Source organism: Sinocyclocheilus anshuiensis, unplaced genomic scaffold (genome assembly GCF_001515605.1).
Source record: "Sinocyclocheilus anshuiensis isolate Anshui unplaced genomic scaffold, SAMN03320099.WGS_v1.1 scaffold1114, whole genome shotgun sequence".
Taxonomy (NCBI): domain Eukaryota; kingdom Metazoa; phylum Chordata; class Actinopteri; order Cypriniformes; family Cyprinidae; genus Sinocyclocheilus; species Sinocyclocheilus anshuiensis.
In genome coordinates, this window is record NW_015540838.1 from 1,989,462 (window position 1) to 2,010,401 (window position 20,940).

At 36.8% G+C, this 20,940-nt stretch overlaps 2 protein-coding genes across 3 annotated transcripts; both read right to left on the minus strand.

The window, feature by feature from the left end:
* Positions 1 to 289: 289 nt before the first annotated feature.
* Positions 290 to 13,191, minus strand: LOC107687427 (pleckstrin homology domain-containing family M member 2-like). Of its 2 annotated transcripts, XM_016484771.1 has the most exons (20): positions 13,071 to 13,191; positions 12,074 to 12,180; positions 11,868 to 11,977; positions 11,165 to 11,264; positions 10,961 to 11,048; positions 10,260 to 10,434; positions 9,785 to 9,844; positions 7,962 to 8,235; positions 6,534 to 7,292; positions 6,350 to 6,419; positions 5,129 to 5,219; positions 4,952 to 5,016; positions 4,787 to 4,875; positions 4,568 to 4,700; positions 3,664 to 3,854; positions 3,507 to 3,572; positions 3,222 to 3,381; positions 2,461 to 2,640; positions 2,120 to 2,236; positions 290 to 1,280 (listed from the first exon to the last, which is right to left on the minus strand). In XM_016484771.1, exons 1-20 carry the CDS (start codon positions 13,128 to 13,130, stop codon positions 1,143 to 1,145), a joined length of 3,033 nt encoding a protein of 1,010 aa, XP_016340257.1. In that variant the 5' UTR covers positions 13,131 to 13,191; the 3' UTR covers positions 290 to 1,142. The 2 variants fall into 2 exon arrangements, with proteins under 2 accessions (XP_016340257.1, XP_016340258.1); XM_016484772.1 differs by lacking the exon at positions 9,785 to 9,844.
* Positions 13,192 to 14,615: 1,424 nt separating this feature from the next.
* Positions 14,616 to 19,639, minus strand: LOC107687429 (dolichyl-diphosphooligosaccharide--protein glycosyltransferase 48 kDa subunit-like). Its single transcript, XM_016484775.1, has 11 exons — positions 19,336 to 19,639; positions 18,997 to 19,107; positions 18,821 to 18,907; positions 18,627 to 18,730; positions 17,569 to 17,663; positions 16,639 to 16,732; positions 16,410 to 16,558; positions 16,062 to 16,209; positions 15,737 to 15,857; positions 15,278 to 15,384; positions 14,616 to 15,196 (listed from the first exon to the last, which is right to left on the minus strand). The coding sequence occupies exons 1-11, from the start codon at positions 19,568 to 19,570 to the stop codon at positions 15,047 to 15,049; spliced, it is 1,401 nt and encodes a 466-aa protein (XP_016340261.1). The 5' UTR covers positions 19,571 to 19,639; the 3' UTR covers positions 14,616 to 15,046.
* Positions 19,640 to 20,940: the final 1,301 nt, after the last annotated feature.

Sequence of the window (20,940 nt, forward strand, 5' to 3'; positions counted from 1 at the left end):
CTTTCTTTAAAACCCCTCTACATTCTTAAAACAACTTTACAGTGTTTCACTGGAAATGGTATATTATACCTAATGTACCAATGAGCGAGGAACTGGGAATGCATTTGATATTTAAGCTAAAACACAGATATGGATGATCAGTGTTTTTTTGTTGTTGTTTTTTTAAACCTTTTCTTGCATTTTTCTTAAAACCGAAAAATTTGTGAATGCTTATGTATGATCGGAAATCATTTTAAAGCCATTAAAAAAAATAAAAACCCTCAAACCTATCTTTTGTACCTATCAAAAAAAAAATGAACGTGCAATTCTCCTGTAACCAACGCCTTCACTTCTAAACTGTCATTTCAGTTGCAAGAGCCTTAATATCTTCAACTAATGATATTTTAGAATTGTATGTCCCTTATTACAGTATTTCAATACCTGATCCTAATCTGAACCTAACAAATGACTTCATTCCAATATAACAACAGCAATTACATGCTGGTACCGTACCATCACTGTTAGCAGTGCTGACTGATATTAGATATCTAAATGAAAGCCGGACCAATTCCCCCCTTTTCTCTCTCTGTATGTTTTGAGTGTCTGTGCCATGCTGCCATGCAAACTGTTATACTTTCAAATAGTTAACTTAAAGCAGCCAGCTAATACCAAAGGTGTATACATAACTAAAATTCTCTTTCGCAAGTGCTCACAAAGCAGTTTGTACCTCTTTATATAGTACAGGCATGATGTACAGTATCTGTTCATAGACTTTATACAAGGAGGGAAGGTTTATATAAAAACAAAAAATTAAAAAAAGGAGCTTTTGAGTTATTACTATTTACACTATATAGTCTGATCACATGTAATGGAAGAGAACTGCTAGATCTCATTTTTTTGATTTCCTGTTGTAGACTTCCACTTGTAAAAGCCAAAGCCTTAATCTTAACTCCTTAAATATTTGTGCAAGGCAAGTGTAAACAAGGTCAGGCCTCATTACCGGTAGATAAATATCATATGAGCCCATGTTATTCAATATCGTCTCTGGTCTGGAGAGCTCACAGTGACTGCTTGTACCTACGTAAACAGTAGGTTTGCTGGTGAGCTGACTTCTCCATGCGGTCTTATTTAATCCTGGGCTCACTGTAGTGATGGACAGGTCGTCAGCACCATGGTTCTCTCTCTGATCGACCACGGTGTAGGCTGTCACTCCTCTGCCATGCACTCTTCATCAGCTCCAGCGCTTCCCTACACCTCTTCTGCACTGATAGGTCTGAAACTGGCTTACGCGGTAGGCTTACCTGGACACACATATGTAGAAATTCATGCTGTAAATAAATAAATAATATTAATAAGAATGTTGATAAAACATTTCTTACGCTCACCAAGGTTGCATATATTGCTCATAAATACAGTAAAAACAGTAATATTCTAAATTAAATTTTAAATACATTTTAAAATATATTAAAATACAAAATAGTAATTTATTCCTGTGATGGAAAAGCTGAATTTTAGCAGCCTTTTAGCAGTAATTTGAGTGCCATGTCATCTTTCAGAAATCATTCTAATATGCTGATTTGGTGCTTAAGAAATACTTCTTATTATCAATGTTGATAGCTGGGCTACTTAAAATTTTGGAGATACATTTTTTTCCAGTAATATTTGATTAATTCAGAAGACGGCAGATCCTGTTGGACACAGCCGACTCATCTCTGACTGTGTACGTTTTTTTAAATAAAGTGTATCTCCATGAGGTTGTTTAGTATGCATGTCTTTCATGTTCTCTCCTCAGCTGGTTTCTGACTGTGATGAAGGTGGCCTTGGAAAAGGGCTGTAAGGAGCCTCTCTACCCCTCTGTTCTCACTGACGCCACCATGGAGAAACTTGCTCTTTCTAAGTTTGTATGCCAGTTCAAAAGAACAGAATTTATCTGTAATAGAAATCTTTTGTAACATAAAAGATTTTACTGTTCTATTACAAATCCATTATGGGAATACAGTCCAACAAAAGCATCTTTCGCATATAAGAGCAGAGTTGAAGTACAGCAAACATAAGGACGAAGGCCTCCTTTCTTAAATTTAAAACTACATATGCCATTCAGAAGTGATGATTTGCTGGCTATAAAAAGTGTTTTCTTCACCTGGTAAACAGCAGCCCAAGCTTTACTCAACTCTCCTAGTAGCCGATCTCGCTCCTCACATCCGCTAAAATACAAAACCCAGGGTGGGAGAAACTGAGCACGATCTTCTGCAAATTCCTTCAGACAGAAAGTGTGATTAGTGCATGTTTAAAAAAACAATCACCAAGTAAAGCTTCTGCATTTATTAAACTAATGTGATTCGTAATAACAAGCACACATTTCCAGAAAAAAACCAAGGAACACCCTAAATGTGAGGAGTTTATTTGTAGATGTGAAACTATAAACAGCAAACATCTGTTCACAGAGACATCTGACACACAACAATCTGAATGAACTCTTACAATAACACAGTATTCTTTATCCTCTTCTAGGCAAACAGCTGTGACATCGTTCAGATCAGCCCCTCCTAGAGAACGGAAAAAACTGGTCTGGCAATCTTGGTGACATGTGAGCAACTTCCTGTCTGTGAGTACAAGGCAACATGGAATACAGGGTGCAGGAGCTACTCCCTGTGGAATAATCTGAGAAACAAAAATAAAGAATAGTGGTCAACATCTGGGGAATCTGAGGAACATTCTGATTAATTCTGGACAGGCTATACTAAGAAAACAATATCTACAGCATCCACTATAGGCTGGAATACACTAGACAAATTTTGCTCAGATTTTTGCCCCACTTTACAGTCCAGAAGAGTCAATACTAGTCAGAGCCAGTCTGCAGATTTGAGTTGACAGATTTGACAAAAAAATCACGTAGTGTATGACGGGTACTCATAATGCCGTTTGTTACGGTTTTAAAAGTTGTTCAGAATTTAAATGCTGTATAGTGTATTTCATTCATAAAATGCAAATGTTGGCATGTCTGGAACTAATGAGGAACAACACATTTTCATGTGGCGACTCTAAAAGCATTTAAAATGCACACTGCCACATTTTGCTCACACGCCACCAGCTCAGAAAAATATAGTAGATTTTAATGGAAAATCTGAAACTGTGCATTTAGTCACACTACCCAAAAACTGTAGAGATCTTGTTTTGCAAGAACTAGCAGAAATGCATCCAGTAAAAAAAAAAAGGTTAATGTGTGCATGATTGCAGCTTACCCCTTTAGAGACAGACTGGCAGAGCAGCTGCATCCAGTCGGCCATTTCCAGTTCGTTTTCTGCACTGAGCACTAATGGAGGATGTTCAGTCAGAATCACTTGAAAAGCATGAGGCTTCTCTAAGCTGTTTGAACGCCTACAGCCTCCACAGTGCCCTCCCCTATAACAAACACAATCACATGCAAATATACAGTAAATGTTTATAAGTGGGCATCTTTCATATTGAAAAGAACATTTATTTTACATTGCTAAGAGTGTAAACTATGAACTGGAACAACAGCTTACCCCATGGTCACAGACATCAAAGGTGTAACATCTGTTCTCTCTGCATACTGATACAGGATGCCGTTGCTGCCAAGTGAACAGTACATTTAGATTCAGGACACACGAACAGCTTGCTGAAACACTGTTGAATAGCTTAAAGCACCAAACCCTTTTATACCTGAGAACCAAGTAACAGCTTTTCCACACTTCCTTCCCCAAATAAGTGCTCCCAGCCCGGTACAACAGTGCCCCCTCTTTAGTGCTACTGGATTCTCTGGAGCCGAACGGAGATGTTGGTGAAGCCACTGCTGCATCCATTGGGTCCTCCCAGTGAACCAGAGAATACAGGCGGATGCTCATCTCAGGTAACTACACAAACACAGCACAATGTCAATAATGTCAATAACACAAGTCCTAGCATGTGCATTTAATTGACTACTCGATGCACCAAGTACTTTTGTAATGTCTGTTTCAAAAACAGGTTTATTGAACAGAAACTTTTTTTTTTTGGAGACATTTTGTATAAAGTTTAGTGTGAGATGCCAAATTATTTTTTTCTCTTTGATATAATAAATTCATAATTTATGCATAAAAGGGTTAATATATTGTATAAGAATAATAATCCTGCAAGCACTGTGCCTACTTTAAAATCATATTATTAGTCCAAAAAATGTGCTATAATTATTACAAAGCTGCTTGTTGTGAATTAGTTTATTAGTAAACAGAAAAAACAGGAAAAAAGAAACAATACTTATTGAGGGCGATAAACAAATAAATATTCACAATTATTTAATTATAATTATACTTTTATAATTATTTTAATGTATTAACTATATAAATATCAATTTTATTAATAATAATCTATTAATTGTAATCATTTTAAGTCATCCTGCATCCCCCTTGGAAGTTTGCTGAGGCCCCCTGGTTGAGAACCACTGGTCTAAACTGTATAATCAATGTAAATGTTTTAATTGTAAATGCATTTTAGAAAGAGTCCGCATGAAGTACTAAGATTATCAAAGTGAGCCACTGTCTGCCAGACTCTTGTGAATTATTTAGGGTAATAGATCTCCCCCATTTACCTCACAGTGAGTCTCTTGGCATACAAACTTAGAAAGAGCAAGTTTCTCCATGGTGGCGTCAGTGAGAACAGAGGGGTAGAGAGGCTCCCTACAGCCCTTTTCCAAGGCTGCTTTCAGCACTGTCAGGAACCATCTGGGGAGAGAGCATGAACAAATCCTCTTCAAAGACATGCATACTAATCAACTTCATGGGGATACCCTTTAATTTAAAAAACTTACACAGTCAGAGATGAGTCGGCTGTGTCCAAAAGGAACTGCCGTCTTCTGTTAGTGCACACTAGAGTGATAGTCTGCTGGTGAAGTCCCACCTAAAGCACAAACAAAGGCTTTAATCTCTCTGCAGCAAGTCAAACTGATCATTTAGGCTTCAGGTTGTTTACTCACAGAGATGTAGTCCAGCTCGTTATAAGATACCGCCTCCTCAACCTTATAAGGCTTCTCTGCTGCCCCTGAAAATCAATGGGACACAACAACAAATGAAAACAAGCGTTTTTGTAGACATATAACAATGTCCTGCTCTTCCACTAAAGGTTTGTTTAAAGGTTTAAAGGTTAAAGGTACCTTTTCGCAAGAGGTAAATGTAGCAGTCCGTCAACAGCAGATACAGAGGCTGCAAATCTCCTTCCATGTGGCCTGTGCTCATCCTCACCATCTGAAATTAAATGTAAAACTGCAAACCAATCATTAGGTAACACTGGTTTACAATAGGGGTTCCCAACCACATTCCTGGAACCAGAGCTTGTATATGCACAGGATAACTGAAATGTTTAGGGCAAGGTTCCTCAAATCATGACCTGGAGGGCCAATGCGCTGCAGAGTTTAGCTCCAACCCTGATAAAACTCCCCTACCTATGATTTTCTAATGATCCTGAAGACATTGGTTAGCATGCTCAGGTGTGCTTCATTAGGGTTAAAGCTAAACTCTGCAGGAAAGTGGATCTCGTGGGCCAGATTTGATTATCCCTGGTTTAGGGTCAGTAAGATTTTTATTTGTTTTTATTTTTTACTTTTTTTTAGATAGGATGCATTAAATTCATGAAAAGTGACAGTAAAGACATTGACAACGTTACAAAAGGGCTCTATTTCAAATAAATAATTATTTGATCATCAATGAATCCTGAGAAAAAAAGTTTCACGGTTTCCATCAAAATATTAAGCAGCACAACTGTTTTCAACATTGATAATAATAAGAAATGCTTCTTGAGCACCAAATCAGCATATTAGAATGATTTCTGAAGGATCATGTGACACTGAAGACTGGAGTTATGGCTGCTGAAAATTCAGCTTTGCCATCACAGGAATAAATTAAATTTTAAAATGTATTAAAATAGACAATTATTTTATATTGTAATAATACATATTTCACAATATTAGTTTTTTACTGTATTTTTGATCAAATAAATGCATCCTTAGTGAGCACAAGACACTTTCAAAAATATTTTTAAAAAATCTTGCAGACCCCAAACATTAAAAAAAAATCAGTATGTGACCTCTTTTGATTTTCCCATCTGACTTGCATTAAAAATAGTTCAAAATAAGTACAGCATTTGTTTTGGAACAGTAGGCAGACTTTCAATGTTGTCAGGAATACATCAGGATCTGAACTACAAAAGCGATGTGGTCACTTCTGATCACCTCTGAATGTGGTTTCAGTGATTGGGTCATAAAATGGTACGATAAATGGGTAAAATTAGTAAATGGGTATGCTGCAGCATGGACACCATGTAAAACTGTAAATACAAAGTTATCCATTCAGTTATGTTAAATCAAGCAGAGTTTCACCTTAAAGAGCTGTTCTTCATTCTCCCTGAAAACGTGAATCATGAGCAGCAGAAGGTGATTGTTATCCACCCTGTACAACAAACAAAAAAACAAATACCTTAACCTCTTAATAAATCACATATTGCGTCAATAGAGCTATTCCAAACCTAATTAGTCACTGATTACAATCAGTTTACAATCTCACTTAAACTCTGCAGCATGAGAGCTCTGTATTGTGTGGTCTTTATCTTCCTCCTGCTTTTCTTCTTCTTTACTCTGTTCCTCCTCAGCTGATGTCTCTATGGGGATGGAGGGATCCTGCCCTGCAGCTGGTGTTTCTGCTTTTCCCTCATCTTCATCGCCAACAGGAACATCCTGCGACTCGCCATTCCCTGCAGAGTCATTGTGCCCACCACACGAGGCAGCAAGGTCTGGACTCTGGGAGGTAAAGCAGTAGAAGTCCGCAGGTGGCAGGGGGGCCTGCAGGAAGCTACGGCTTGGGTCTGGAGGTTCACCGCCCGAGTCCTCTCGAAAGGGCCGCTGATGGGGGAGTCCATCGTGACTAGTGCGAGTTCCATCCTCTTCCTCCTCACCTTCACTTCGCTGCCAGCTTTCCCCATCCAAAGAACCGTTCAGTCTGTCCATGATGTCACGGAGGGGTTCGCCCACACTGTCCATAGAAGTGTCCGTCATTTCAGGGAGCCTCAGCCCTGCCTCCGGGTCTTCATCTTCTCCTTTTTGTCTCCCATTCCTCACAGACTCTGAGCCAGGACCAATTGGCCCCTCCATAGGACCCCGACAGTCCATATTAATATTGTCTACTACAATGTCTCTCTCAACTACAATCTGAAGGCATTCCTCAGTGTCAGCGGTGTCTGGAGAGGTGACATTCTGCTCGCTGCTCACAGAGTCTGTCAACCCTCTTCCCCTTCGTTTCTTACCAGGTCTTCTGCGCCTTGCCATTCTGTAGCACAACAAAGGAAAACCAAACAGAAAAATAAATTAATATACCTAATGTTAAAACTATGTAGCATTATGTCATTGTGAAATAATAAACAAGAACATTATATTTAAGTGGAGCTGGAAGGTCAAGTGGGTCATAGAGGGACTAGAGGGACCAAATAGTATTGCAAAAGTATTTTTCCATTGATGGCCATTCAAAAGTATCCGTTCATTCTGATTAAATAAAATATATTTACAATTTTGTATGTTGCTTTAAAAAAATGTATTAAATGTTTTGTAATGTAAAGATGTTTTGCCATTGACTGTTTGTTTTGGAGGGCTCTTAAACCATAAACTAGACTTCCTCCAGGATGTGCTACCCATGAAACTGCCATAAAGATAAAAGGGAATGCTAGCAGATGGCTTTTTCCAAGTATTACAGATTTAATTGGTTTAGACAAGCTCACACCACTGGTTGAGCTACAAACTGACATCTCAAACTGCTTCTTGTTGTTTTTTTGTTTTTTTGAAAATGCCAGCATTTAGTCTTTGAGAAGTTGACCTATAAACTGAAAGAGAAGTATTGTAACACACACACACACAAATTATGCACTTCACCATTTCAACTAATAATGTGTGACTGATATGCTACTACAATCCTAGACCATTAGATCTAATGCTCAAGACACACCTAATGACTTCCAGCTCAGTGTTGGTGATCTCAGCATCTTCTCCTGTTTTGGAAGCATGACGGCTAGCCATGTGCACTGGGGTGACGTCAGCTGAAGTGTTAGTGTCTGAGTCCTCAATGAAGGGATTGTGCCGAAACGTAGGGCTTTGTGACAGAGATGTGGTCCTGATGGTGCCTGCAGCGGCCCTCAATACAATGCAGTCGCTGACAACAGTCTGAGGGTCCGATCCTAAAGAGGAGCGGGGCCCACTGACTGGATCTGTCAAGTCTCCCTCTGTCAGAAAACGAGAGCAAGAAGGGAAAACACCAGAGACATGCAGGTATTAGGAGCTCATTGTAGGAGTATTAGGCTGATACTGAATCATGAAAAATGATTCAGAGACATACAACACACATAAGCTGTTTTGCAACACAAACTTAGCCTTCTAGCTACTTCCATCTCATTCTTTTATGTATCTGAAATTCTGACAAATAATCACAAACAGGGCAATCTATTTATTTTTTATTTCCTTATTCATTAATGAAGTTCAAAACAACAGCATTTATTTAAATTAGAACCTTTTGTAACATTATGAATATCTTTATTGTCACTATTAATCAATTTAATACATTTTTGCTGAATAAAATTTTCTTTTAAACAAATCTTAGTGAGCCCAAACCTTTAAGCAGTATAGTGACAATACTGTAGTATTGATGACAGAAGCATGTGCTCTTGCAATGGTTCTGACCATTTTTTAGAAAGAAAATTAAACATAATAACTGCTTCATTAAATACTGTAAGTGTTGTATCTGAATTAAATAACATTAATCTCAAAAGTTAAAACATTACTTTTGTCAAACCTACAAAGAATAATTTAATATCATTCAAGCAAAAAATAAAAAAATGTCTATATTGAAAAGACTCCAATTTGATTATTATGGTCAGCATTTCATAATCAATAAATTAAAGGGGTCGTATGATGTTGCTAAAAAGAACATTATTTTGTGTATTTGGTGTAATGAAATGTTTATGCGGTTTAAGGTTCAAAAAACACATTTTCCACATACTGTACATTATCGTTTCTCCTGTACTGTACATTCTCTGTGAAAGCCGATCCGGCGATCCACAGCGCGAAGTTGATGTATTTCCTCAGCGACCAGCACGGATCAGCTCTAGGCATGACGAAGCGGATATCGTCCTCTTTTGAAAGGCCAAACAAAGTAGTTTCGCTTTCACAACGAAGCACACAGCGTCTTCACGACATGGCGGCAGCAACAATACTACAGCTTGTTAGAACGAGCCGTTTTAGGTAGGTGTGGCTGACTCTTAACTTTTATAAAGAATATCTCTTTGGATTTGAGACTTTAGTCTTTGCAACTTTACAGATCTTCTTTATGCACCAAGAGCTTGTAACACTTCAAAGAGAAAGGAAAAATTTAAAATCGCATCATATGACCCCTTTAAGAATATTTGCCACAGAATGTAAAGCTTTGGAAGCAGCTAACATGCAAACCAGCTGCCACACACTGCCACAGGTGCAATGGCAGGAAACATAATCTGACAACAAACAGCAAGTTCCAGCTGCATCAGGCACTGTGTATGTTTTAGTATCATCCCATCAGCAGAGGGTTTGGTTCTGTTTAGTCTAATACAGGCCATGGTCACCAGTAACCCATCTATGAAATCATCAAAAGCACACTGCCTATAACAGCTTCTGTGCATTAAACAAACATGCACAGAGTGAAATGACCATGCAGTGCTGGTTAGTAGGTTAAATTGTACTAATGGATTGGTTGGGGTTGCGAATGTTAGATTGGGTAAGGGGGAAATAACCATGTCCCACCTTCCCAGTCTGCACTTGGCAATGACTGCAACACAGGGAAGATGTCACCAAAATCATAATCTAAAAAAGGAGAAATAAGATTCATCAATAGGCAGGAAAGAATGATGAAGTGAATGAAAGAAGAACAGAAACTGAAAGAGATATAAAGTGAATGTGAAACTTGGCATATGAGGAACGAAAAGAGACACTGGGACATAATGAGCTGTGAAATGTGTCACTGAATGAAATGAAAGCATTAATGTGTGATCATGAAAGGTCACTGAGATTTCTGAACACTCAGTTCCCTCATCTTTTAGATAAACAATATTTAACAAAGATTACCGTCATCTTGGTACAGAATAATCAATTATATTTAAATAAGCCAACTTGTAAAAGAAAGAATAAAAGTGAAAGATAATATCCAAAAGTGTGAAAATAAGTAACAGACAGAGAGAGGTAGAGAAAAAAAATGGTGAATTGAAGCCAAGCAGCTCACCTTCACTGGATGGGGCAATAGCACTGTCGTCCCACTCAAGGTTAGTGGAGGTAAGGGATGTGAAAGAGTGCAGAGACAGGCTATCAGAGCTTGGCAACCTCTCCTCAAAATCCAACAGATTCTGGGGTTTGTAGTATTCTGGCATGTAAGGAGCGACATCCAGATATGGCTCGTCCTGTCACCAATTAAAAGATTAAGAATTAGGCACTAGGCAGTGGAAATATTGAAATCTTCAGTCATGGAAGATATAGAACAGTACAAAATGTAGTAAGGGAAAAGCAGAATTTTGACATTATAAGTGAGTAGTTGATATAAATATGTTTGGTAAGTGTATATGGCATTCAATACTCCATCTAAAACTATTTGAAATAGTTTTGCTAGTTATTTTATAATTATTATACAAACATAGTCATTAATTAATGCCTTACATTGAGAGACAACATGGAATATTCATACTTATTTGTAAATATTTTTTAATTAATTTGTCACATTGCAGGGCTATTTAAAATGAACTACTGAAGGCAAGATTGACTAAAACAAAACTTTTTGACCAGTCAGAGCACCTTAATGATATACTTTCTACAGCTTGTAAAGAGAAGTCAGTTGTTTGGCACTAAACTGTATGAGACACATCAGGTCTAGGACATACAGTGGAAAAGCCTGTCTAATTCTAGACAGGAGAAATCAATGAAGAGTCATACCAGTTCGAGGTCAAAGCGAATGAACTCCAGCCCAGAGACAAGTGTAAGAAACAGAGTGAGATGGTCATGACTGCAAACCAGTGCATTTCTGTAAAGGCGGAAACAGCGTTCACACATCACAAAATCAGATGACTGCTGAAAGGAAGCTTTCATCTGTGGTCTGAAACCACAGAAGGACAATAATATTATTTCAAAGTCACTCACTTGTAATAGTATTTCTGGAGCAGTCCTTGATTCTCTTGAAAAAGTCGGAGGTAGCTTTCTAAAGAACTTTCACTGAGTGCCAAGTAAAGCCAGGAACGACCTGTGGAACAACAACATAGCAGTCATAGTTAACTACATGAAACAATGTCCACACAGTGCCACAATATTCAACATCTGAATATATCTGCAAATACTTCATATTTACATTTCAAACGTTTGGGGACAGTAAGATGTTTTAATGTTTTGAAAGAAGTCTCTTATGGTCACCATTTAGACCAGAGTAAAAACAGTCACATTGTGAAATAATTACATAATTACGATGATTTCGATTTCATTAATTTTAATTTTATTATTTTGTTCCTATGATGACAAGGCTGAATTTTCATCAGCAGCCATTACTCCAGTCTTCAGTGTCACATGATCCTTCAGAAATCATTCTAATATGCTGATTTGCTGCACAATAAACAATTCTTATTATCAATATTGAAAACAGTTGTGCTGCTTAATATTTTTGCTGAAACTGTGAAACAATTTTTCAGTATTCTTTGATAAATGGAAAGTTCAAAAGAACAGCACTTTTGAAATATACATTTTTGTAACATTACAAATCTTACCATCTCCAAACTTTTGAATGGTTCTGTACTTTTCAACAATTATAAAGCACATCAACAAGTCATCATAGGTGGTAAAGGTTTGATCTTACTTCGGCCAAGATTGGTAGCTATGTGCTGGAGCTCATCTATCTGTTGGACAGCCTCTCGTCGTGTGAAGTGTAATACGAGTACCCAATAACCCGATGAGATGTCCTGCAGCCTTCGAGATGTAGAGAAAAGAGAAGTTCGGTGAGCCTACAAATGTCTACTTAAAAAGAGTTTCGGTTTTGAAATGCTCTGGTGCAATTTGTCTAACCCATAAAGCAGAGCATGATCCAGGTGTTCACACAACCGCTGAAGAACCCGGTCGTGATTCCTGATGGCTGGCGTCTCATCCTCACAGGCGGCAAAGTAACTCTGCAACTGCGGATTAAATGTTAAAAAATGTTTAAAAAAAAAAAAACAATCACTTGAATGTGAAAGAAAAATGTCTGGTAAATTTCTGACATGCACACAGTCATGACATTCCAAGCAATCCTTTTCATTCTAGATGAACAACCTCTGATGAGAAATGCATTTTCAGAATTCACAGTTCTGTGATTCACTGATGAAAGCAGAGCTCATTGGTGTATAAGTCCATCATAAAACCATGAGAACGTACTAATGCCAAGCACCTGACAGGCTAAAATCTGAATGATTAAGTCAAACGACTTCAGGGTGTGCAAGTTGCTAATATTCAGAATAACACAGCAGCAAAAGACAGACCAAGAAAGAAAGAAAGCACAAACATTCTGACGTTGCAAACAGCAAAGATTCAGTAAGTTACTGCATACAAAAGACAGGATGTCCTGGGATGGCCCCATAAAATAAGTAGCAAGCTCTGTTTGCCCTATTAATAGGATCTCGTTTGATAACAGGACTTGCTTACGGGTGCATCATGTCACTGTTTGACGTGTCCATGATGCAGTAAACGGTGTTTACTTGACTCATGCCTAAAATGACTTTTTCTTTTTATATTATTTTACTGATAAACAGGTATTAATACGCTATAGGTGCACAATATAACCTAGAATAACTCAATATAGTGCACTGACAGCTCTCTGTCTAACCTGGTATTTATTAAATCTTGACTTATAAGGAAACACTGGATGTTATTTCTTAAGATGTCAAGGCGTTTGTCTTCAAAGCACAGCAGGAGGTGGGAGGCCCAACTATTTTGATAGCGTAAACCACGAAAACCTCAAACTATCCTTCAAATTATGAACTAGAGAAGGTCTGTATTTATCCTCGCTGCATGTATAGAGGACTCTTACCTTCTTGACGGAGAGAGAGATGTTTTCGAGGATCCTGTCTTTGACTTTGAGTTGATCCATGTCTGGCTGCTCTCTCCGCGGATGTCAGCTGACGCGCGCTGTCGACTCGCGCTTGTGTTCACAGGCCACGAGCTGTTCAGTGATGACGTCAATTTGTAGGCCAACCCGCCACGGGTTTCTGCCATAAGCTCTGTGGTTAACATTACTCGAGGAGACTTTCAAGTTTTGTTCTACAACGTAAATTACACACAATCACACATCAAATGTTATTTTTGAAACAGCTGTTTGTTAAAAAACAACAACAACAACAAAAAACAAGTTGCTAGCAAGTCGCTACGTAAGGACTACAACTGGTTGTCGGTTTAATTCTACGTTATTCGTCGAGCGCGTATTCTCACGTCTGTTTTGAACGAATCGAATGAAAAAAAAATCAGTCTTGAAAGTTACTTATTGCGTTGATAAAAATTTTTTAAATACAATAAAAATATATATATAGATGTAATGACTATTTGAAATTAAATCTACATTTAACAGTTAGCCTCCAAGAAATCTGTCTGTCCTAGACCTTTATCCGAGGCAGGATTATCTAGATTTTTTTACTTCAGTCCTTGTCTTTCATAAAGCATGCAAAGATTTTTTTAATAATTTGGATAACAAAAAACTGAAGAAAATTGCTCTTGCAAATAACACGTGACGGTGAACTTGATATACTAAATTTACACTGTATACAGTAGGAAAAAGGGTGCAAATTATGTACACTTCTGTTCAAAAGTTTGGGGTCAGTAAGATAAAAGTCAAATATATATAAATAAATATATGTGACCCTGGACCACAAAACCAGTCTTAAGTGTAAATTTTTGCTGAATAAATAAACTTTCCATTGATGTATGGTTTGTTAGGATAGGACAATATTTGGCCGAGATACAACTATTTGAAAATCTGGAATCTGAGGGTGCAAAAAAATCAAAATACTGAGAAAATCACCTTTAAAGTTATCCAAATGAAGTCCTTAGCAATGCATAATATTAATCAAAAATTAAGTTTTGATATATTTACGGTAGGAAATTTACAAAATATCTTCATGGAACATGATCTTTACTTAATATACTAATGATTTTTGGCATAAAAGAAACATCTTTAATTTTGACCCATACAATGTATTTTTGGCTATTGCTACAAATATACCCCAGCGACTTAAGACTGGATTTGTGGTCCAGGGTCACATATATAAATATATATATATACACGTTACTGACCCAAAACGTTTGAACTGTAGTTTATATCAAAGTAATGTTTAAAATAATAATGCACTTCTGTGTGTGTGTGTTATATATGCACACATTGTAAAGTGTTGGCTCTATTGTCACACATTCATACTATTTCTATCCCATGTATTCAGTAACTGAAAATGCACAAATAAAAAAATTATAAACTTGCCCATGTAGTTTACATTTGAGAGATGAGGTTCTGTATAAACTATTCATAACTGCTAAGCCCATCATAAAATCTGATGCAATTGAAAAACAGAGGACAAAAGATTTAGTGTTGGAATGTTAAAACTTTACTATCTTCAGGTGTATTAACCACATTGTGAGCATCCATTCCTCTTTTTACAAATGGTCATTTTCAAAACAAACTTTTCATAGCAAGAGCCAAAGCATCAGTGCATGTTGTATCATAAAACCAATTCAAGTTGCCTTTTGTACAAATAAAACATGAAGTGTGCCCCAAATCACTTTAAATTAACAAATGGTAAACCAGAAAACAAAAACATATCTTTTGTTAGACTACCCAAACCCCCTTCAAAAAATGTGCAAGTGTTGCTTTTAATTGTAATGGCACACCCTCCAACTCACCAAAACAAGCCCATACCAACAAATTTCAGATCTCTATTCATCATGACTGCCAGAGGTCCGAAGCCCATCAGCTTTTTTTTTTTTTACATTTTCTTGTACTCCTCTTCACTGATTCTCATTTTAATCAGACTTCTCTTTTTCTCTCATATGTAGAAAGACGACACTGAAAACAAAGAGTCCTGCCATCATAGAGAAGGCACTGGCATAATATGGAAAGGCAGAGGGGATGAAGCGCTCATATTGGGTATGCTGCAAGGGGCGGACAGAAACCTGTGGAATAACAAAAGAATCAGTAAATATCAAGGACATTTTGGAGCAAGAGCAAGTTTTACAATGAATTTTGAATTTCACCTGGGTTGAGGAGTACAGGTGTGTGTAGCCAAGTCTGTTGTAGTCAACTTTGAACTGAAAAACTCCATATACATCTGGAAGCTTGAACTGTACACTGTATTTTCCACCTAAACAACCAGCAGTCACGTTTTTAATGGCATACATCATTAACAAACACTACCATTCTAAATTTTTAAACTTTTTTAAAACTCACTAAGGCTGCATTTATTTGATCAAAAATACAGCAAAGAATAACATTGTGAAATATTACAATTTAAAATAACTTTTTATATTTTACTATATTCATAAAACATTATGTGATCAAAAATCTGAGTTTTCAGCAGTCATTACTCTTCAGTGTCCCAATATCCTTATCCTTAAAAAATTGATTTCTTTAAAAAAAAAAAAATATCTGTGACCCTAAACTTTTGAACAGTAATCAGCATGCATGAACTTATGCTGATTATAATAATAACATACCATTTTTCTGGAGGTAGGTCCTAACAAATGGATCAATTCTGACAAACTCCAGCTGAATGTCATCTCCATCAAAAGGCACCCACTTTCCACCAGACAACAACTCAATCACAATGCTGTATTCCTGTAAGGACAATCCAAGCAGGAGCAGTAAGCCAAACTGCTTTGTTTCTTGGAGCATACCATGCTTCTTTGAAAGTGAATGTTAAATGGCAAAAAAAACTAACCAAGACATTCTTCAGAATTTGCCTGCTTCTCAGTCACAAATCACGTGTTAACTGTTAAATGAACTATAATGCCTATATAAATAATATATGCCATGCCTCACCACAAGGTCAGTGATGGTGTAGGCAGCAGGGGGAGTGCTCTCTCCAACTGGATGATGGGTAACAGCCCCAACCCTAAGAACACCAGCCTCCTTAAACACCCAGCGGGACAGGGCCTCAGCCAGCTCCTGGTTACCAGTCTGTTCATACCTAAGAATATACACATCATGCATCAAACAACCTCTAAACAAATAGAGAATATATCTTTCATCATGTCACAGTTAGTTTCGTTAACGGCCTGAACTTCACAGTTAATCAAACACAAAAGAATACACATGATTTCAACCTAATACCAAAATGTATTTTTAATATATAATAATATGAATATAGAGTAATGTAAAATAACAGACCTCGTTGAACCAGGGGTGGCCTTCTGCACAGGGGAGTTGAAGAAAGCATCACTGAAGAAGTGCAGTGACCCGCTGAAAACCACACGTGCATTGTTTCTTGCCTGCAGACCGGCGATCAGGAGGGTGTTCTTTCCAACTGCATGAGGATACTGGAAAGCAAAAAAAGAGATCGAGTTGAATGCAAATGAATTTAACAAAAAAAGAACATTGAAAGCTATGAAATATTTACCTGCGTGATGGGGCGATCAGGGAAGTAGGAGTAAGAGGTGGAGGATCCTGTGAGAATGTCCAGCACCAGAGAGTTATCTGGATCAGCCACCATGCTGAAAAAAAGAAAGGCAACTCATAACTTGAACAGTTACATTTTCAGAATAAGCATAGACCAGGGCATCAAAACCACTTACCCAACACCTTTGAACAGGACTGGTTTATCAGTGGGCTTGCCAACTATAGTCGGGGCTTTAAGAAGATTCTCTGGATCTGCAACAATCAGGGTGTGCTGTAAAAAAATAAAAATAAAAACGCATGACCAAGCTTCAAACAATGATTTGATCAATTGAAATTATGATGAACAAACAATATGTTTTAAAAACATAGGCTTTAGAATGTAAAACACACAATATGGATTCAACATGAAATGGCAATTCAGGAGGTCAAGTTCATCTACTGTTATTTGCTCTTCTTTCTTTAATCTTATTTACATTAAAGGGACAGTTCAGCTAAAAACGAGTCTTTCTTCTGTTGAACACAATGAAGATATTTTGAAGAATGTCGGTAACAAAATAATATTTTTATATATTCAATAATATTTTTTTCTATACTATGGAAGTCAATGGTTACCAAAATTCTTCAAAATATCTTTTGTGTTCGACAGAAGAAACAAACTCAAGACAGGTTTGGAACAACAAGAAGGTGAGTAAATCATGACAAAAAAAATTAAGGATAACTGGCAACAAAATGAGTGCATTATCTAGTTTAAAAAGGGTGCATGATCTTCAACAACAGCCTAAAACAATGGCTAAACAAGTGACTATTGGTTAACAAAGCCAAAGAGCCTAGGTGACATTTTAGAGGGAGCTGAAAAAAAAGAAAGGCAACTCATAACTTGAACAGTTACATTTTCAGAATAAGCATAGACCAGGGTATCAAAACCACTTACCCAACACCTTTGAACAGGACTGGTTTATCAGTGGGCTTGCCAACTATAGTCGGGGCTTTAAGAAGATTCTCTGGATCTGCAACAATCAGGGTGTGCTGTAAAAAAATAAAAATAAAAACGCATGACCAAGCTTCAAACAATGATTTGATCAATTGAAATTATGATGAACAAACAATATGTTTTAAAAACATAGGCTTTAGAATGTAAAACACACAATATGGATTCAACATGAAATGGCAATTCAGGAGGTCAAGTTCATCTACTGTTATTTGCTCTTCTTTCTTTAATCTTATTTACATTAAAGGGACAGTTCAGCTAAAAACGAGTCTTTCTTCTGTTGAACACAATGAAGATATTTTGAAGAATGTCGGTAACAAAATAATATTTTTATATATTCAATAATATTTTTTTCTATACTATGGAAGTCAATGGTTACCAAAATTCTTCAAAATATCTTTTGTGTTCGACAGAAGAAACAAACTCAAGACAGGTTTGGAACAACAAGAAGGTGAGTAAATCATGACAAAAAAAATTAAGGATAACTGGCAACAAAATGAGTGCATTATCTAGTTTAAAAAGGGTGCATGATCTTCAACAACAGCCTAAAACAATGGCTAAACAAGTGACTATTGGTTAACAAAGCCAAAGAGCCTAGGTGACATTTTAGAGGGAATGCAAATTATTATATTTCAGGATTTCAAAGACATCTTTCTAAACAATTAATTCATGGAAATGTTTTATTTTTAAAAGTATATTTGAGCTCATGATTTTTAATACAGACAGATGGTCGAATTCTGTAATAATTTCATCTGCTTAAATCCTGCCCCTTTCTTACAATCTACCAAAAGCTTGCAATCAGATCTGCATTCTTTTACAATAATCTACTTCTCTTGCACATAACAATCTGGAAAAAAAGGATTTGTTGATACTTGCATTAACATTGCAACATTAAGTAAGTAAATACAGGATCAATTTTAATGTCATGTCGACTTTGAAAATGTAATCTTTCATATCAAAAATTGCTCTAAGCTGTATTTTTTTCTCCATCCATTACTGACCTCACCAGGATCAGAAGCGTCATAGTTATGGTGGTCAATGACAGCAGTTTTCTCCTCATCAAATTCAATCCCACATTCACTGCCTAGCTCTCTCAGAGGGTCACCTGCCAAAGTCAAAGGCATAGTGTTAAAAAGATTACTGCTGTCAACAGACCAATACGTGTGCACTTATGCAAAACAAATACTACACTCACCAATATCAGAGCTGGCAGCAACAAGAACATTTCCTCCACCGTCAATGAAGGCTGTAATGGTCTCTACATTGATGCTGCCCCCAAAATCTGTTCAATTGGAAACATGCAAACGTGGATATTCAAACATAAAAATGGCAGCATGACATAAAATCTAGGTTCACTATAACAGGACTCACCTTCCACCGATGGAGAGAAAATGATGAGATGGTCGTAGAGGAACTGGCCGTACTTGATCAAAGAGAGACCAGGATCATCAGCAGTTTTGAAGGTAAGGTCAAACCCACGATCTGAGAACAAGAATGTAGTTGTGGGTTAAATACTTAAAAAGAAACGTGCAATACCTTTCGTTGTCTGTACATGTATGTTGGTGCAATTATTCAACCAGATTCACATAGACTCAAAATGCATCTTCTACTCATATAGCATTTACGCGAACATACTAAACATATTTTCAGGTGCTAGTGTAATATTTCGAAGGGTTTAAATAGTTCAATATCAGATAACGTGTCGCTCACCTGCTAAACTGCGGAAGAAGATTGAATGAGTGTCTCTGATGTTGGGATTATCCAGCAGAACGAGTGTCTTTCCGTCTCCTAAAACTACCTGCAACATTAATGCCACGGATAAAACAAGCAGAGTGCTTCTGCTGAATCCGCCAGACAGCGTGGGAACCATTGTAGCACGCCGTCTTTTGCAGGTTAATGTTGCAGGAGTCGCGGTGTCCCTCATTGACAAGCAACCCATCGCCATTTTCCTCCTTTGGACAACGTCAGCGCTAACGCGGACGTGACCTCTGCCCAGCCAGCAGCTAATCGCGTGCTGCCTCTTCTTCTTCTTCTTCTTTGGAATTTTTTGGCGTATTCCGCACCATAGGCACATACCGCCACCAACTGTTTCTAATCATACATGGATGATAGTCCCGCCTCTATTCATATTTTATTTATTTATTTTTTAATTGTTAATTTTATTTCGGGCTCACCCAAGCTGTATTTCTGGCTGCTGCGTGTTCAGCTCACATGCCAAAAAACCCAGCTTGTGTGTTCCCCTATTCCTTTGCGTTATTTATTTATTTATTTAACTATCAAATTCGTTTATTTAATCCTGTTTCTACTATATATTCCATTCATATTCTTTGATTACTACCTTCTCTTAATCCTAATATCCAATTTATCCTGTTTTTTTCTTTATTATTACCATTTAAGTTCTTTATCATTTTAATTCTCTCTATATTATATTTCCGACATTTTAATATTACATGTTCAACGGTTTCTATTACCCCACAAAAAGCACATTTACCTGTAATATGTTTACCTATTTTGTATAGTGATGCATTTAGTCCTGTGTGCCCAAATTGTAATCTATTTAAAATCACCTCATCTTTCCTACATCTTCCAAAATTGTATACTTCTTTAACTGATGAATTAATTTTATAATAAAACCTTCCTGTATCAGCTATGTCCCACTTCTTCTGCCACTCTTTTTGAATATTTGATTTTATAATTGATTTAATTTCTCCTCTTCCTAATGGGACTTCAATCTCGATATCCTTTTTTTTGCGTGCTGCCTCATAGACTCATGAATATTATAATGAGACAGACGAAATATTTACAGACCTGTGGTACAGGACCAAACCTGCAGAAATATATACAAAAAAAAAAAGTGAAATAATAAGTAAATAAAGTAAAAAAAATAAATAAATACATGTAAAAATAAATACTGAAAATAATTAATAAAGGTTTATTATTAAAGGTTTATTATAATTAATAAAAAAAATATGTATTTTCCTATTTTATTACATATATTTATTTATTTATCTATTTATAAATTCTGCAGGTTTGGTCCTCCATACTCCATACAGACGGATTTACGAATCTCTCGATCAACTTTTATCGACCAGCAGGGGTCAGTGCAACACAACTATGTGCTTTTCAGAGCGCAAGCCTCTTGTGTATGATAAATGAAGTCCAATCAATTTTAACTGAATGTGAAGTTTATGTATATGTTGGTTATGAAACCTATTAAACTTACTTGTAAAAGTATAATAAGTATAATTGTATCTTATAATTGTATTGATCATAATATTTGTTTCCTTAAAAATGGGTTTTATTTGATATATGAAA

Excerpts from the sequence above, each read along its gene's own strand:
- LOC107687427 (XM_016484771.1), bottom strand. The coding sequence starts at position 13,130 with ATGGATCAACTCAAAGTCAAAGACAGGATCCTCGAAAACATCTCTCTC. Across the intron at positions 12,181-13,070 it reads TCTCTCTCTCCGTCAAGAAG|TTGCAGAGTTACTTTGCCGC; the intron begins GTAAGAGTCCTC and ends TTTAATCCGCAG. Across the intron at positions 5,220-6,349 it reads ATGAAGAACAGCTCTTTAAG|ATGGTGAGGATGAGCACAGG; the intron begins GTGAAACTCTGC and ends ATTTAATTTCAG.
- LOC107687429 (XM_016484775.1), bottom strand. The coding sequence starts at position 19,570 with ATGGCGATGGGTTGCTTGTCAATGAGGGACACCGCGACTCCTGCAACA. Across the intron at positions 18,908-18,996 it reads TTTCTCTCCATCGGTGGAAG|ATTTTGGGGGCAGCATCAAT; the intron begins GTGAGTCCTGTT and ends CCAATTGAACAG. Across the intron at positions 15,197-15,277 it reads ACCTGTACTCCTCAACCCAG|GTTTCTGTCCGCCCCTTGCA; the intron begins GTGAAATTCAAA and ends GTTATTCCACAG.